The 18,209-nt window shown below is 43.2% G+C and overlaps 2 protein-coding genes across 6 annotated transcripts; both read right to left on the reverse strand.

Moving 5' to 3' along the window:
* Nucleotides 1-254: 254 nt before the first annotated feature.
* On the reverse strand, nt 255-8,911 carry tspan4b (tetraspanin 4b). 3 transcript variants are annotated; one of them, XM_029727062.1, is made up of 8 exons: nt 8,356-8,911; nt 7,251-7,320; nt 5,895-6,086; nt 5,629-5,703; nt 5,255-5,350; nt 2,411-2,543; nt 1,946-2,029; nt 255-1,082 (listed from the first exon to the last, which is right to left on the reverse strand). In XM_029727062.1, exons 2-8 carry the CDS (start codon nt 7,317-7,319, stop codon nt 1,030-1,032), a joined length of 702 nt encoding a protein of 233 aa, XP_029582922.1. In that variant the 5' UTR covers nt 7,320; nt 8,356-8,911; the 3' UTR covers nt 255-1,029. The 3 variants fall into 3 exon arrangements, with proteins under 3 accessions (XP_029582922.1, XP_029582923.1, XP_029582924.1); XM_029727063.1 differs by having other exon boundaries at nt 2,430-2,543; nt 8,356-8,910; XM_029727064.1 differs by lacking the exon at nt 2,411-2,543.
* Nucleotides 8,912-9,808: 897 nt separating this feature from the next.
* On the reverse strand, nt 9,809-18,209 carry si:ch73-248e21.7 (uncharacterized). Of its 3 annotated transcripts, none has more exons than XM_029727059.1 (2): nt 18,094-18,209; nt 9,809-11,918 (listed from the first exon to the last, which is right to left on the reverse strand). In XM_029727059.1, exon 2 carries the CDS (start codon nt 11,347-11,349, stop codon nt 10,030-10,032), a length of 1,320 nt encoding a protein of 439 aa, XP_029582919.1. In that variant the 5' UTR covers nt 11,350-11,918; nt 18,094-18,209; the 3' UTR covers nt 9,809-10,029. The 3 variants fall into 3 exon arrangements, with proteins under 3 accessions (XP_029582919.1, XP_029582917.1, XP_029582916.1); XM_029727057.1 differs by lacking the exon at nt 18,094-18,209 and adding an exon at nt 12,517-13,710; XM_029727056.1 differs by lacking the exon at nt 18,094-18,209 and adding an exon at nt 12,513-13,710.

Here is an 18,209-nt window from a genome sequence, read left to right on the forward strand (position 1 = left end):
TAATGATTGACTGATTTTAGAATGACGAACCCTGTTGCAAGTCAAGGACCTCTTCAGTTGTCTATTGGACAGAAATAAGTATATGAAAGCATAGGCTCCTCTCAGAACTATAAGAGAAGTGAATTCATACGCACAATATGGAAACAAGTTGTTTGAACTATTACCACATTCATAATCAGAGATTCATACATTTGGTTAAGTGTATTTTACAAAATGTGCAAGTTCACAAAACAAATACCACTTCACAAGCATACAAATTACAATGGATTTACATTTTATTTGCTTTGGTAAGGCTCACTTTTAAACATATAGTTTAGACTTCTGGTTAAAAGATGCTGCAGTTGGAACAGAATACTGTAACTGTTTCTTTGGGGCAAATCTCACTGCTTGTCCATGGGCATCAGAGCAAGCACTTTACATTTTCACTACTAAACAATATCATTTGTATTGCCTAATAGTAAAAGTGACAAGTAGCATGTAGTCCCCAATAGTTACAAATAATGTCATTCCTTATACAGGATAAGTAAATGGCTGTATTGCGGTCGTGTTGTGCAGATGATCAGATCTCTAAAAGACAATTTAATTACACTTCTCCAGGCGTTGTGAGATCTGAGCAACATGACTGCAATGAAGATGTACATTTACGTCATTTAGCAGACGCTCTTATCCAGAGCTGGAATGTGCCCCATGGTTTTTAGTGCAGTGTTCTAAGAAACATCAATCCAGATGAAAATAACCTTTCAAATGTGTGTGCTCATTCAAATATATTTTATTCAAACTTAACAGAATTGAACACAAAAGGATGATCTGGATTTAATGTTCTGAAAAACCATCCCCAGCAGCTGTTATCACATTCAGAACCCAGCTAACACTTTTTAGTTCCCACATCGTTGTGGGGAAGTTATTTTTCAAATAACCGAAGGAAAACCTTAAGGGAACGTGACATGAACTCTCTGTGCCAGCTAGGGAGTCTCTCATTCAGCCTCTCTTGTCTGTGAAGGACCAGTCCCAGATCAGTCCAGGTACTTCTCAGCACGGAGGATCTGGCAGTACATCAGCAGGGAGAAAATCAGGGCCAGGATCTGAAACGACAAGAGAATGTATTTGAGTTATACACATGGTGAAATGTTTGCCAGATAAGTTTCCTAAATGATTAGATTTTTTCAAATTCAATGTGTTGCTCATATTTCTTAGTTCACTGAGAGCGCTCATATTTCTTAGTTTATCGATTTTAGATATGTTACAACACTCATTCTCAATAACCCAGATTCCAGTGGTGTACTTTTAAGTAAAAATATTTTTGTAGTTTTTTGGGGTATCTGTACTTCACTATACATTTTTGACAACTTTTACTTTTACTCCACCACATTCCAAAGTAAAAAATTGTACTCATACATTTTGACACATAAAAATACTCATTACATTTAGAATGCTCATGCAGGACAGAATTATGGCACCTATCAATATAACTCTTTGTCATCCCTACTGTCTGATCTGGCGGATTCCCAAAACACAACTACTGTGTAAATTATGTCTGAGTGTTGGAGTGTGCCTCTTTCTGTCCGTAATTAAAAATAATACGAGAATAGTGCTGTTTAGTTTGCTTAATATAAGGAATTTTATGTATAGCATTTACTTTTACTCAAGTGTGATAATTTAGTACTTTTTCTCCTATTGCACTTAAGTACATTTAAAACTAGATACCTTTACTCAAGTAGTATTTTACTGGGTAACTTTCACTTTTACCTGAGTTATTTTCTGTTAAGGTATCTTTACTTTTACTCAAGTATGACACTTGAGTACATTTTCCACCGCTGCAAGATTCAAGCTTTCTTTATAAACATGCAAGTTAATTTATATCTGGCTGTTGATCAAATTTAATTGACTAACAATGATCCTGCTTGGTGGTGATTAATTGATTGATCTATTAATATGTTGTAATTACCTGGACAATACCAATGCAGACACCAAACACCAGGACAGAGAGGATGTTGTCCAGGAGCCACTGTCTGGCCTTCTGATAACACGGCTGAGAGAGGGAAGAGAGAAGGACAAAGGGGAAGGAGGAGAGGGAAATGTGAGAGGAAATGGGGAAGAGAAAAGGGCAAAGGAGCAGTGGCGGAGGGTGGTGGACAGAGAGGGAGATGGGGGTTGGGTAGGGGGGGAAGAAGAGTGGAGGACAGATGTTGGAGAGAAGCAGAGCAATATGTTGATGAGAATTGGGTGTTGAAAGAATGCAGTCGAGAAAATAAATTGTATTGTCACAGGATCATTCTTTACACTCTTGTAAGTGTGAGCGCACATGCAGATCTGGGCTCTGTTAGCAAGACATGTAGGCAGCTGGGAAATGTCTTGTGCGCAGGCTGTTGAACCTTGACTCCCCTGACTCTCCCCCCCCGTCCCCCCCTACATTTGAGAAGTGGTCTGACCTCGATCCATCCTTCAACACATTGGTCCATCCCACCGGAGCAGCAGGAAAAGGGGAGCGTTCCATTGATCACGAGGTACCAATCTGTTTTGTTGGTGACGCCGCAGCACTTGAACTAAGAAACAAATTTTGCATATTTGTTATTATTTCTGTTGGTCTTTGACTCTGTCAGATCGTTAGTTAGTTTATCTGAAAATGTGCCTCTAAAAATGTGTCCCTGGATCAGCAACTGCACAGCCCCTCAGACTCACTGATGCTGTATGTACATGGATGTACATTTCTAGCCAATCAAGGAGATTTAAAGTGATAGTGCCAGATGTTGGCCCTTTTTCTACTTACGCAGAGTCAGATGAACTCATGGATGCTATTTTTATGTCTCTGTCCAGTATGAAGGAAGGTATCTTTGCGAGCCAATGCTAACTAATGTTCGCACAATGGCTGGAAGTCTACTGGAACAGCTACAGTAGCATGCTGACTCTGGTTAAGTAAGGGCCCTTTCAAGGGTCAATCTGCAATTGCTACATCCATATTTGGATATATATATAAATGAATGATATGTAGCCATTGATTCTTGAATAATATAACTTATAAATGCCTCATGAGCTTAGTTCAACTGTCATACCACACCAGAACCACCCAAAATATAAGCTTGTTTTACTCCAATGTTTCTAAGCAAAGTAAAACAATGGATGGTCAGTTCCCGAGGGGTATACTACGGAGCAGGTTGAAGGAGTTAGGAGGTAGCTTAGGTCAACTTTGAGTTCAACTAGGTATTACCGTCATACGAGCGTGGCTCATCTTTTAGCCAGGCAATTTTCTATGGCAACGAATCCTTCAGAACTCACGGCTAACTCCACTTACCCTGAATGAAATGACTTGAGCCGAGAGTTGAGGACCAGATCCCTCCCTCTGGCAAAGATTGCATCATCCCCTTCATTTGAGGATGTCGACTGGTTAAATATTTTATTAATCAAAAGTTTTTTGTGTGTAAAATCTTTTGGTTAAAATATCAAATTACACATTTAGTAATGACAGAATGCAACTTCACGCAATGTAACACTTTTGTATGACTTAATAACTATTGATAGAATATGACTTAATAACTATTGATAGAATATGACTTAATAACTATTGATAGGACACCAACGACTGAAATAACGATAAGTAATAAAATAACTGTACTTCTAAAAGCCTATTTCACACTGCTGAATTTGCAAGATAACTTTTCTTTCATTTTGGTTTCAGCACAATTGAAAATGTGGCACTGACTCGCCCATGGATTGACGTTTCAGCATTGTCTTAATGAAAAGTCTGGTGTTCGGCTAGCCATGTGCGACATGCACGCGTAGTTACAAGCCTGCTAGAGTTAGCTACAACCGGCCGAGCAATAGCCACTGTTGCAGTATGGATGAAGCCTGAGCTGGAATGTGAAGCTAACTGAAGCTGGTTAGCTTTAGAAAACTCTGAGTAGATCTAACGTGCTTTGTAGGATACACCTCTGGCATCCATGGCTCTATGAATTTGAGAGTGGTTATGTTTCTCCAGCCCATCATTCCGCATTTTTCCTGAAATGGGAGAGGGAACAGGGCCAGATTACAGAACGGGCATGCAGGGCACATGCCCCGGGCCCCTGACCTCCAGGGCCCCCCCCCCCCCCCCCCCCAAAAAAAAAAATGTTTTGGGGCCCACCTGGAGGTTGGGGTCCCCCAGATAGCATATTATAGCAAAATGTGTAGAATTGCAGGAAATTAAGCTGTACAACTGCACCATTTTTTCTGTCTCATGGTAAAATGTGAACAAAATCATGAGATGGCCCACTGGGCACGCACTGGTTGAATCAAGCTTGTTTCCACGTCATTTCAATGAAATTACGTTGAACCAACATGGAATAGATGTTTGAATTGAAGTCTGTGCTCAGTGGAGAGCTATAAAACAGCAAACGTGTAGAATTGCAGGAAGTTTGCTTTAAAACTGCAACATTTTATCTTAGCCTCAAGACAAAATGTGTAGAATAGCATTCTAAAACTGCAAATGTTTCTCTCTGCGCCATGCCAAAATGTGTTGAAATGCAGGAAGTTAGCTGATTTCCAAAAAACAAAAACTGCGGATTGGCCCATTAATGATCACTAAGGCCGTGATGGCCTACACCCGCATAGCTGGGCTGCATGCACTAGATTAAACATAATAGAATGTTAAATTGAACGTAAACTGTGCTATACTGGTTCTGACTTCAAAATGCACCTCTGCCTTTTAAATACGTCAGCCATTGCTTCAAGCCACACACCGGCACACCCACCGAACAACGCAAACGTACCTCAATGTCTGTTCAAGAACATGTTGGGGAAACGTGTCGTTCAGTACAAGCTGTTCCACAACGTAGCAAACATTCAAGTGAACTGAACGCGCCCCTGGTGTTTTGGCGATGTCGGATGTGTAACTGCATTAGTGCTATCAAATCAGTGAGCGTCTGCTCGTGTAGTTGTCACGGAGCCACACCCGTTCCACTCCCATTAGAAGTTCAAAACGAGAAATAATGAGACACATTGAAAATCATTTCACGAAATAAGGATTTCTATCAGTCTAAAGCGACTAAAGCGATGGCAGTGTACGCAATAGCCTACCGCACCAGGCTGCTTGTGGATTTGACAGCTGTAAATCAATTGAACACCTTCCTAATATTGAGTTACACCCCCCCCATTTCCCGGTGAAATGCTTTCAAGTGATTTAGGGATTTATCACTAAATCCACACTGAACTGACACAAGCATCATATAAGGTAACAGACTAGAGATTAGTGGGTTTCCCCTAACCCCCATCCCCCCTCTACCATTTTCTGCACATTGTCCCATGACTTCTTCAGTCCTTCGTCTGTCAAGTAATCCTTCATCCCCTCCTTTAACTCATCCTGCGCTTTCGTGTCCAGCTGTGTGAGAGAGAGAGAGATGAAGATGAAGTGTGGGCCTTGATATACTTGCAGCAGATGAGACAGATATAGGGGATAATGTAGATGTACAGAAGGCTTCTATAATGTAGACTGTACTTGTATATACTTTTTTTTAAACACTGGTTGTTAATTTAGTGGTAATATAGTGGTAAAACTTTACTAATGACCCTCATTTGGGGTTGTTAAACATCAGTGGGTGAAACTGGATCTTTATGAGTGGCCAGGAGGTTTGTAGATGGATGGTAGACTGGACTCACCTCTTTGTGAAAGATATGGAGGACCAGGGTTAGAGTCACCTCTGTCAAGACCAGGAGCAAAAGGATTACAAAGAACTGTGGGGAGGGAGGGAGGGAGAGAGAGAGAGGGATGGGAAAGAGAGAGAGATGGGAGAGAGGGATGGGTTAGATGTTTAATCCTTTGGACCTGTGCGTGTGTGTGGTTTTCTGTGTTGTGGTAAGTTGACTTGTAAAGGTATTTAACATGGTTGAGGTGGACCAAGTTTTGTGACGTCATGGGGACTCACCGTCATCAGCAGGCAGCGCTGCTCCTTCAGGGCACCAAGGCAACCCAGGAAGCCTGTCACCATGGTGACGCCTCCAGCGACCAGAAGTAGGTTTGCTGCGGAGAGTGAGGGAAAAGACAGCGGGAGGGAGGAGAACTCGGACTGGGTGAATGATAGCCACACTCCCACTCCAAACAGGCCACACCCTCCCAGCTACAGAGGAGACAGGAGACACAAAGTTGACTTACGGTGAATCTCAATACGTAAAGTGGTAGTTTATTCCTAAATCAAAGTTTGAACCACAAATAGATTACTTTTGAGGACTATAAAAAGTCCTCAAAAGTAATCTATTTGTCGGACAAACTTAGATTTCCGAGTGAACTGTCAGAGGTAGTTGCCTCCATAGTTAGAAGATAGGACATAGGACATGGGAAAGGAAGCAAGTTTTTGCATTGGGACTCACCCTGCCTTTTGTGACTGGTCCCAGATCTGTATGCGTTTACATGTGTAAAAGCACTTACAGATGGGACAAGGCTACCCTGTGTTTTAAGTTGTGCATTTTAAAAGCTAAAACAGAGCAAAATCATCAATGCTGCATGCTTGACCTACATAAGTCGAGATCTGGAGTCTTACTGTTGAGCGTGTTTCCATATGTTCCTACCAACTAACATATGTCCAGAGTTATTGGAGTGTCGTTTTATGTCTTGGTGCCGCCAACCAGAGGCTTTATCATGACCCTTTTTCTCTTTTTTTAACTCCATGGCCCGTTATGACTTTGCACTTTATGATATCTAGTTCAGGGTTTGTATTCACATCCTAGCGTTGTTAGCCAATACTGTACATTACGTGTGGTGCATGGTGAACTTGTTCCCCCAGCCTAAGGTCACGTTCACGTTAATCTGGGATCACAAATATATTCATTTGGGAGACAAATAAATAGACCAAACTTGAACATAATAGAAACAGGACCACAACAAAACTAGAACAAGGCCAGATTGGAATCAGACTAGTTTAAGACCAGAATGTACAATCTCTTATGGTATGTAGAATGGAACAGGCCAGAACAGATCAGAACTGAGCCAGAACAGGACAAGAAGAGAGCTAGAAGAACACCGCAATAGAACCACACAAACAGGACTAGACAAAGACCAGAAACAGATCAGAACTGGAATCGGAGCTTAAAAGCCCAATCTGTGATTTCAAACAGCCTGACCCTCCCGCTTTGTTTTAGTAATCTATATTATTCAAGATTCAAACAATGGGTATAGCGTACTGTATGTCATTTATTTCAATGACTATTGGGCAGCAGAAAATCATACAGATTGTGCCTTTAAAAAACTGAGGCATACCAAAGGACAGAGATGGGAAGGTACTGACCCAGAAGATGAGGTTGAAGACGAACATGAGGTATTTCACGCAGCACAGGCACCTCCGAGAGGCTGACATCCTGACAGAGAGAGAACAAAGTATTCTATACACTAATATCAAGTTCAATCTAATTGGGTTATAACAAGTTCAAGACAAGACTTGAGAAGTTTAATCTACTTAACTCCACTCAAGTATACCTTGGGAATATAGCACATTCGAGGTGTGATTGTGGTGGCAGATGGTTTTGTGCATTGTGGTTAGTTTTGTTGTTAAGGTATTTATATGGCGTGTCTGTGGTTAGTTGTGTGTGTGTGTGTGTGTGTGTGTGTGTGTGTGTGTGTGTGTGTGTGTGTGTGTGTGTGGGAGGGGGGTGGGGTCTGTGCCTGTGTTGTAGTGTTCTTAGCCAGCCAGTACAGTGTGTATGGTGGACTTGCTCCCTAGCCTGTGGGTCTGATAAGTCACACAGTCACTGTGGTGGAATCAAGTGACCTGTTCCACACACAGGAAGTCAGTTTGTCAGAGCACAGGAAGGAACCTCCCTTCTCCTGCTGGACTGCTAATTGTGTGTGTGCTTGCTAATTGAACTCATGTGGGGCGGTCGTGGAAGGTTACCATGACCAGCCACAGACAGGATAAACATGACTCATAACACAACTAGAAGTGGAGCTCATTCTAAAGGCATGCTGATGCTAGAGTGCAGAATAGTGTGGTAGAATATACTTAAAAATACTTAGAACAGAATGAAACAGAGGAGTGCTTCTTTTGTTAATAGATGTACAATAAGAGGCGGTCTTTGAAAATGGGGAAGAATTCTTGATCAAGCGAAACGACATTGATGTTGGCAGTGTGAACAATGCCAAAGTATTTTATGCGTTTTTACCTGTTCACCACTTAGAATGGACATAAATGGAGGCAGGCTTACAGAAGAAGGAGAAAACTACTTTGGCTTAAGTTCTGCTGTAAATTATTTAAAATATAAATTATTCAGTCTTAGACAACCAAATTGTCATAAATAAATATACGCCAGTACTAGGATTCATGCATACAAAGTCAAGGCATACCTGCCATGGCAGAGACCTTTAATGTGGGTATGTTTTAATTAAGACTACTGTACCTGTAAGACGGTTGGCTCCACAGGCTTGATATACAAACAAATGAGTAGAAGAATTCCAGGCTAGGGAATCCTCTTTTGTTCTCTTGGCTCTTCTTCTTTGTTGAGTTGATTTTATTTCAACTCAATAACATATGTTTGGATTCAGTCCCCTTTGTTCTGTTTTAAAATGGTCCTCCAGATTAGAAAGCTACATTTGAGTTTTCCCTCTTTGTCGTCCTCCCCTCTCGGTATGGATTGTTCTTAGGGTAGAATTCCAGTTTCTTGCGCTCTCTCTTTCTTGTCCTCAATTCCTTTCTCTCTGTCCACTGTAGAATTCTTGTCAACCTTTAGATAAACTGTCCTCCCTTAAATCTTTAACTCAGTTGATACATTTAATAAGTCTATCCCTACATCTAGAGTTTGTTTATCCTTTCTCCCTCTTTTCTATTACAATGCAGTTCTCGCTCTTTCTCTTCTCAATAACTTTCAGATGTGACTGTGTTGTTGCCGCTCTCTATTCTCTCGCTCGCTCGCTCTCTCGCTCGCTCCCCCTCCTCCCCTCATTATTTTAGCCGTCCCTCCTCCGTCGCCTCTTCCTCCTCACCCCATCCCCTTACTCACAACATATCTCTCTCGCCCTCCCTTCCTCTCTCACACTCATTCTCCCTCTCGAAACAAACATTCTCTGTCAGATTATCCTATTCAGCAGAGAGACATTTAAGGCATTCATTTGCCATAGAAACAGATTTTTTTCTCTTCCTTTTCCTCTGATTCTGTTGTATGCACCCCCCTCCCCCGAACACACACACACACTTCCTCCCCTTCCTGAACAAATGGTCGAGGGAGGTTGAGGGGTGTAGTGGAGTTATGACCAGGATAAAATATAACATTTTGGCTTACGTACGCAACATGTCCTACCAAGGACATTGCCTTTACAGTGATCAATCTTAGTAAAGGTGCTTGTTGTTATATCTAGGTTTCATGTGTGATCACATTCTCTGATTTAGCTGTTTGCCTGAAAAACTGTGTTTGATCTCTTCTTGAGGTACCTGTTGTTTTTCTGCTAGATGTTTGCAACAGATGCAACTGAGCAAAACAGACCAATAGAACGGAAGACCTGTGTCACCACCACACAGCTCTTTACTGCAGGTCACATAATTGAACTTTTCTCTGATCATAAAGATAGGGAAAGGGCACAACCTAGTGGCCTTAATCGGGAACACATAAAATCCGAGCCTAACTATGGGACAAATCCAAACTTCTACTGAAGTCGAATATTCACTTAGTCTCCCATTGACATCAATGCATGATTAAGTGAATATTCAACTTCAGTGGAAGTTAGATTCCTCCCTATGAATTGAGTGCTATTGAGTCAAGCAGTTCCAGAAGTAAAGTGCATTTGCGGACAGCAAATGATTAAGCAAAAAGTATTCATATTCTGTCACGTTCAACAACTTCATTCTAGCACATTCTCTCCACATCCTAAAACTTTATTAAACTGAAAACGGTTAAGAAAAAACACCATACAAAATACAACTGGTAAAACTTATGTCTATACACACAACCATTAGTTATGTTGATAGAGCACACAATCACAGATCAATACAATGTTAAAGGCCCTTTCAGTAATACAAAAATATTAGAAACCTTTACAATTATCACCTAGAAAAACTTTTTTTATTGAAAACTTTTTTTTTAAACTGCAGTGGTTAGACAGAATGATGCTCCTCCATTCTGCTCACCTCTTTCACTCTCATTTTCTTTCTTTCCATTCCCTTCTCCCCTCTCCATCTCTTTTTCACTTTCCCCCTCTCTGTTGCCCCCTCCTATCTTTTTCTCAGAGTTAGATTTTGAAAGGGAAGGAGGAGTCATTTTCTCCAGCCCCTCCTCCACTCCCTCATCAATGTACAACAGAGGCTCCTTCTCCTCCCATTTCTCCACCTCCTTGCTCCCAGCCACTCCAACTGCCCCATCAGGCCCACCCCTCTCTCCCTCAGTCTCGTTGGCTATGAATGTGCTTAGCACCACATCTGTTCCAGCCCCCTCTCCCTTGTTGTCCTCTGGGCTCCCTCCCTCCTCCCCGCCCTCACCCTCCTCCCTGTCCCCGCCCCCTAGCTTCACTGGCCCCGCCCAGGCATCGTCCTCTGCTCCTTTCTTCCGCTTGGAACTCTTCCCGTTCCGGACGCTGGACCCAAAGTACTCGGTGCGGCACTGCCTCTTTCGTCTGACGCCCAGATATATGCAGTAGACCATTCCCAGGCATATAACCCAGACCAGGAGACCGACGATGATGACCCAGAACAAGCTGAGCGGACTTCGCTCGACCCTGCCCGCCGTAGGGTCTGGATCTGTGGAGGTGTGGGTCGTAGCAGGGATGGTGAAATGGCTGGGAGTGCTGTTGACTGATGGGGAGGCGGGTGCAGGGGTAAGTCCCTCTGTGTGGCTGGCAGTACTCTCTGAGGCAGTGTGGATAGGTTCAAGTGTAGGAAAGGAGTCCTTGGTCAGACGAGGGGTGGTGTGGAGGGGCCAGACTGGGATAACAGAAGTCAAGTGGTCCTGGGATGTGGTTGGGAGATAAGAGGTGGTAGTCAGGACGTCTTGGGAGAGGATGGGTTTAGGACCAGGTGGAGTGGTTGTATCTACAGGCCCTTCAGTGATCACAGGGGATGGTGTCATCGTCTCAGCCTCTGAAGTAGTAGTTGGTGCATCAGAGGTGGGCTCCTGAACGGTTGTGATCTCAGGGTCTGTTATTACTATAGTGATGGCATCTATGGTAAATACTGGAACAGAAGTTACCGGGGCGATTTCAGTGACGGGCTGTGCTGTAGTGACGACCACAGGAGCAGTCGTTGTCTTGGTGGTGGCCTCAAGTGAAGAGGCTGCCATCGTGCCGTACTCAGTAGTAGGTGCTGCCATGCTGACATTTTCAGGTATGGGGACATTATCTTGGGCAGGGAGACTGCGCAGAGAGAGGGAGAGGAGCAGAGCCCCGAGCATCAGTCGTACCCACTCCATACTGGGCAAGAACTGAGAGGGGTCACGGAGGTCAACCGTCACTAAAGGGTTTTGCTGACCTCTCTCAGATTACGTTTGTCTTCCTCTCTCTGAGGTGCGTCAGCGACAGCCTTGTGGCTTGAAAGGTTTTGGAGGTTTGTTTTACAAGTCTAGAGCAGAAAAATGCACATTCTAGAAAAGAAAAGCAGTATCCGTCATCAGCTACCGGGGTTCTTGGTTTGACTAGGATTAAGTGTCAGGCTTTGATCTTCACTGCTCTCAGATTTTCCCTTTCTTTCAGGCCTTGCTCTTGTTAATAATCTAAGGTTTGACTGAGTGTTAAGCATTAGAAGTGCATTTACGTAGTCAAACTTGTGTTCTCTTGCTGTCTCTCCTGGTTGCTGGGCTTGTGGTTAACTAGGGTGTACTTGTGTGCAAATAGGCCGGAAAGACACAAGCCTTCTCTTCCTCTCTCGTTCTTCCGTTTTCTCCTCCCCTGCACTTCACATTACTTTTCTGTATATCAGCTGTCTATTTCAGGTGCAGCGTGAGAGATTGCAGCAATGGTGAACCAAAAAAAGTCACGAGACCTATAGAGAAAAGGAGAGATTGAAGGGTAAAGGAAGAAATGGAAGAAGGAAGGATGAGGTTATTTTATGCGTACATTCCCACATGTGCTGTATAATACATTTACCTCCTCACAGCATCCACTGTCTAGACCGCTGTAGATGTAAAATGTTTGCTTAGTACACGCCTACAAAATTAAGGAAGTTACCAACACTTCTTCTTGTTTATTCTTGTACGCAATGTCACTATCCATTTAAATTTGATTTATAAATTAGTGTCTAAAAGCAAGTAGGCCTGTCTTCAAAATTATAAATAAATAAAAACTATGATAAAATGAAGACTTAAAAAAAAACATAAATTGAAAAATGTATTTAAAAGGAATTATGAAGAGATACATTAGGAGGACCCTCTTACTACAAGAGCATGTCAGTAAATGTAACACAAGCCTACGAAAGTTCCTCTGATTGTATTTTTGAAACATCTCTTTCCCTCCTTTTTCTTGTCTCCTTACACAGTCACCGTTACAAAGTCATATTCTGTCTATTATTATCCAGATCAGTGTCTGTTAAGATCAGACATATATCAATGTGTGCCATGAGATTTTCAATCTTACTTACCCACATGTTGCTTGGAGAGAACGGTTGGGTTGAAGTTGTGAATCCACCATAAAGGCATAGGCTTTAACTCCTGTACTGTGTGGATGACGTCTCCTGCACTAGTGCATGTATAAAACACCTTTCTCTCGCTCTCTTCCTCCGTCCCTCCCTCCTGTTCACTCCCTTCTTTCTCTAACCCCTCCCTTATTCTCTCTAGTTGGTTCTCTCTATCTCTTCCCTTCAGAGTATCAAATTCTTCATAAAACAGTTTTGTTAACTACAAAAGAGAGATAGGTGGATAGGTGGGGTTGGAGAGATGCCAAGTACCTTAAGAGTAGCTTAATTTTGGTTGCTGTGTCATGTGCTTGTTTTCTTGAGGAAAAAGGAGAAGTTGGTCCTATGAAGAATCTGTGTGTGTGTTGAAATGTTTGAGCCAGGGTGCGTTTGCACGCCTACACACAGGCCTACTTGGATGTGTGTGTGTTTGACGGTGTGCATGTGTTTGTGTGTGCGTGTGTGTGCGGGGAGCTGGCAGTCAAAGGGCGTAGGTTGTCAAAGCGTGAGAATTCAAAGTAGAGAGAGTATGATGAAAATGCCATTTTATTATGTCAGTCCATGTTGTTTTCACGTCTTGGGACATTATATGTCAAACTTCAGCTGGTCAGGTATTACATTCTAGAGGGGTAGATTTTCTACTGTATTTACAGCTATACTTTATTGATCAAATGGCCCGATCCATTATCAATTGTGAGGTAGGCCTATAGTCGATTCCAGTTACCATGTTCACATGCACACCAATATTCCGTTATTATTTGGGATACTCAAGTATTCCTGTTTACAATAACCCGAATAAACTTGTATCCCAGTTATGAGAAACCCAGTTAAGATGCCTGGGATATGCTGATCGTAGACGGGATAATGTGGCATGTAAACATCTTATTCCGTTCACTGTTGTTTTACATGATTTGTACAGACTCAGTTTCGCATAGTATCATGGTTAAATTTAGGAATATTCTGTTTATACAGGGATAATCGTAAGCGGCGGATAGACGGATAGGGCTGTCGTGCTTCATGTTCTTAGGAAACTTTGCAGTATAATATATATTTTTTCTGTTATGTCTTAAATTATTAGCCCAAGAAATGTTTTGTGTTATTACATACAGCTGGTAAGAACTTTTGGATATCAGAGCGGCGGTAACTCACCAGCATTACCAGCATTATGACCAGGAATAAGACTTTCCCGAATCGGATCCTTTGTTTGTAGCCCTCAGGGCAATTGAACTGATCCAAGAGGCTGTTACAAAACTCCGCTGGCGGAAAAGAGATACTCGGAGCTGACTTTTAGTTCGACTCAGGAGGCGCACACACCACCCACCGATTCTGAGTATATTACTTGCTTATGTTCAGTCTCTGGATTATAAAGTTGATGAGCTCAGGTCAAGGATTTCCTTCCAGAGAGACATTAGGGATTGTAACATACTCATGGCTCTCTCGGGATATACTCTCTGAGGCCGTTCAGCCAGTTGGGTTCTCAGTTCATCGCGCAGACAAGAATAAAGATCTCTCCGGGAAGAAGAAGGGTATGTTTCATGATTAATTACTCATGGTGCGATTGTGATAACATACAGGAACTCAAGTCCTTTTGTTTACCCAACTTAGAATACCTCACAATCAAATGCCAACCGTATTACCTCCCAACAGAATTGTCTTTGGTTATAGTCACAGCCGTGTATATTCCTCCTCAAGCCGATACCACGACGGCCCTCAAATAACTTCACTGGACTTTATGCAAACTGGAAACCACATATGCTGAGGCCACATTTATTGTAGCTGGGGATTTTAAACAAAGTAAATTTGAGGAAAACGTTACCGAAGTTCTATCAACACGTTGCCTGTAGTAAAACACTCGACCACTGCTACTCCAACTTCCGGGATGCCTACAAGGCCCTCCCCCATACTCCCTTCGGCAAATCTGATCATGACTCCATTTTGCTCCTCCCTTCCTATAGGCAGAAACTGAAAGAGGAAGTACACGTGCTAAGGACTATTCAACGCTGGTCTGACCAATCAGAATCTGGGACATGTTCCAGGTAGCCTCCGAGAACAACATAGACGAATACACTGATAGGGTGACTGGGATTATCATGAAGTGTATAGGAGATGCCGGCCCAGACGGCATCCCTAGCCGCGTCATCAGAGCATGGGCAGACCAGCTGGCTGGAGTGTTTACGGACATAGTGAGTCTCTCCCTATCCCAGTCGGTTGTCCCCACATACTTCAAGATGTCCACTATTGTTCCTCACCCAAGAAAGCAAAGGTAACTGAACTAAATGACTATCGCCCCGTAGCAATCACTTCTGTCATCATGAAGTGATTTGAGAGACTAGTCAAGGATCATATCACCTCTACCTTACCTGACCCCCTAGACCCACTTCAATTTGCTTACCGCCCTAATAGGTCCACAGACGGTACAATCACCATCGCACTGCACACTGCCCTATCCCATCTGGACAAGAGGAATACCTATGTAAGAATGCTGTTCATTGACTATAGCTCAGCATTCAACACCATAGTACCCTCCAAGCTTATCATTAAGCTCGAGGCCCTGGGTCTGAACCCCGCCCTGTGCAAATGGGTTCTGGGCTTCCTGACGGGCTGCCCCCAGGCGGTGAAGGTAGGAAACAACACCTCCACTTCGCTGATCCTCAACACTGGGTCTCCACAAGGATGTGTGCTCAGCCCCCTCCTGTACTCCCTGTTCACCCATGACAACCTACAGGGAGGAAGTGAAGGCCCTGGGAGTGTGGTGCCAGGAAAATAACCTCTCACGTAACATCAACAGAACCAATAAGCTGATCGCGGACTTCAGGAAACAGCATAGAGAGCATGGGAGCCCCCCCCCCCCCGCACTAGCCACTTTAATAATGTTTACATATTTTGCATTACTCATCTCATATGTAAATACTATATTCTATCATATTCTATCAACACAAGCATTTCGCTATGCCTGCAATAACATCTGCTAAACACGTGAATGTGACATACAACTTTATTTGATTTGAAAGGTGTATTTAAACAGCTTATCTATAATAAGACCTTAACTAGGATATGAGCTATTATCTGGAATACAGTACGCATGTAAACGTGGTCAGTCAGATAAATTAAGCTAAATTGTTTACGCCCAGTGCAGTTCACCAATCCTTTCTATTTGACGAGCTCCTGATAACAGTGCATGTACAGTATTAGGAGTCAACAGTATTTGTCTCCGTGTGTTTGTAGAAATGGCACCTTTCTCCTCGTTGCTGTTTGACACATGACGAGGATGTGTCACTGACAAGGTCTGAATTGTCTTAAAATGGGAACTCTCTTATCAAGTGTTATTTCCAGTTAGACATGTTGTTCTAATCTCTGTCTCTATTCCTCTCTCTCTTTCTCTCTTATCAGACCCAGACTTAATCTGTCTTTCAGTAGACTTATGTAGATCTTAGACTTTTGTTACAGCCAATAAACATACAGATGATCAATTCATATTGGAAATGTTTCAACTCTGTCAGGATTATAGTTTTCAAATCTGCCATGGAATTGGTCAACTAAGTATGAACATTTCTCTCCAAAGTAATTCCAGGTGAATTGTAGTACTGTAGTACAAAAAAACTAAATCATACGCGGGTCTCCAACAATGTTTGGTCTGTAGTTTCTTCTGGTACCGCGCTACCATTTGCATACCAGAAATAAGTGATGTCCTCCAGTGTCACTTTGGGTTGAGTCCACAGGTTGTCACACTCTATCCCTTTCTGCCTCCGCTTCTCCCTCCTCACCCTCTCCTTCACCCTCTCCCTCCCTCTCTCCCTCCGTTTATGGTCAGGTCCCATGGTGGAGCCGTTGGCGTACCACAATTCCACCCTCTCCACCGATGATATCTGGTCAACCCACAGGTTCTCCAGATTCACCCGACACCTTCTCTCCTCGCTCTCTCTCTGGACTGACAAACGCACCGATAGTAAGACAGTGAGACCAAGGAAGACCGAAGCAGTTAATCCCAGAGCCCACAGAACAATGAAACAGACCAGTCTAGTAGAGCCAGGAGGCAATGATGGGGACCTTTCATCTGCCTCTCCGCACTCAGGACGATAATGCACATTGTTTTCAGTTGTGTTGTTCAGCCTGTTGTCATAGCCTGAGACTGTGTGGTTGTGTCTGAGTGAATGAGTATGAGTTTTCTTATTCAAATGTACTGTTGTGTTACGATTATTAGAGGTTGTGGTATTACTGTATGAAAGTGTGTTTGTGTAGTTGTCTGTGTTATCTGTAAATGTGTTTGCATTTATATATGGAGTTGTGCTATTGTCAGCATGGGGGGATTGAAACTGTGGCTGTGGTGTTGTCCTTAGACTGGCTTGTGTCGTCAGGTTGTGTTTTGTAGCTAGTAGCCCTGTAAGTCACGGTCATGTGCTCATACAAACCAGGATATGTGACTGTGTACGTAGGTGAAACCGTCGTTGTTGTTGCGACGCTGTAGGCCTTACTTTGTTTACCTCTGTTCAAACCTGTCACTCTACTAGTTGGGGTGATTGTGAAGAAGTCTCTCTTTGTTGTGTAGTAATCTCCTGAAGCAGTCTCTAGTCCTTGCGTAGCAGTGTGCTGGTCTGCTGCTTGTGACCTGTTTAAGTGTGGCTTCGCTAGCCTGGAGTCATTACTGGTGTCAGCAGCCCATGTCTCAATGAAATTTGGTGTGTTCAGTTCTCTGGCTATTTCAGTGTTGCTGCTGTCATGATACTCAGTCCCTTCCTCCTTGGGGAGAGTGGTGGTGCTGGGGTGGTCAGTTGTGGGTGAGGCTGTGTGTCTGCTGAAGGGAAGAGTCTCATGGTGATTGTGGCTCTCTGTTTCCTTCCTCAAGTCTCCTGCAGTTGTGTGCCTGTTGCTCTTCTGTACGGCTGTGGTGGTGTAAGTGGCAGTTCCTGTTCTGAGAATGCCTCTTCCTTGAGTCGTTCTGCCTGAGTTGTTGACAGCTGCTAAGCTAGTGCTTTTCTTCAATTGTGTTTTGAACGTGCCACTAGTCCTACCAGGGTGGTTTTCAGTTGTGGAGAGTGGAAGCATCAGGGGGTCTGATGTTGGAGTGCTGATACTAAGGTCTAGAACTGTTGTTGTGGTTTCTGTGGCGCTCGGTGAAGCCACAATGGTGGAATGGAGGACAAGAGTGGCAAAGAGGTGAGGAAGGCACAGGGCAAGGGAAATCAGAGTCCCTCTCATCATGTCTGTGTGCGAGACAGTGGGGGACAGAGAAAGATATAAATAGTGGGAAAGAGAGAGTAATAGAGAGAGGGAGAGAGAAAGAAAATGAGAAATAAAGAGACAAAGCGTGAGAGAGAGAGAGAGTGAAAACGAGAGAGAGAGACAGAGGCATCCAGCTAGTCAGATGACTTTGTTTTGCTTGTAAAACTCTCCCATTGCTTCCCATTGCCACTCAGTCTCATACCCAGTAAGTTGTCAGTTCTCAATGAAAAAGTTGTGCATCTAGCGATTTCATACAATTAGAGACCAATAACTCTGCTCAAAATGGATAATAAAATATCTATGCAAATAAACAGAAAAGTACACGTACCTAATTGTCCAGCTTTCTCATCTCACTGCCTCTTCCCCTTTATCCGCGATTTCCTCTTCTACGGCGCCACTCATCATCGCACCCTGCTCTAACCACAAGCCTCCCACTCGAAGTTG

The sequence above is a fragment of the Salmo trutta genome, chromosome 32 (genome assembly GCF_901001165.1).
Source record: "Salmo trutta chromosome 32, fSalTru1.1, whole genome shotgun sequence".
NCBI classification, from domain to species: domain Eukaryota; kingdom Metazoa; phylum Chordata; class Actinopteri; order Salmoniformes; family Salmonidae; genus Salmo; species Salmo trutta.

Bases quoted from the DNA above. Each gene is read 5' to 3' on its own strand.
- tspan4b (XM_029727062.1), bottom strand. From the start codon at position 7,319: ATGTCAGCCTCTCGGAGGTGCCTGTGCTGCGTGAAATACCTCATGTTC. The intron at 5,704-5,894 runs GTGAGTCCCCAT...CCCTCCCCACAG, and splicing joins AGCGCTGCCTGCTGATGACG to TTCTTTGTAATCCTTTTGCT. The intron at 5,351-5,628 runs GTGAGTCCAGTC...TCTCTCACACAG, and splicing joins TCCATATCTTTCACAAAGAG to CTGGACACGAAAGCGCAGGA.
- si:ch73-248e21.7 (XM_029727059.1), bottom strand. From the start codon at position 11,349: ATGGAGTGGGTACGACTGATGCTCGGGGCTCTGCTCCTCTCCCTCTCT.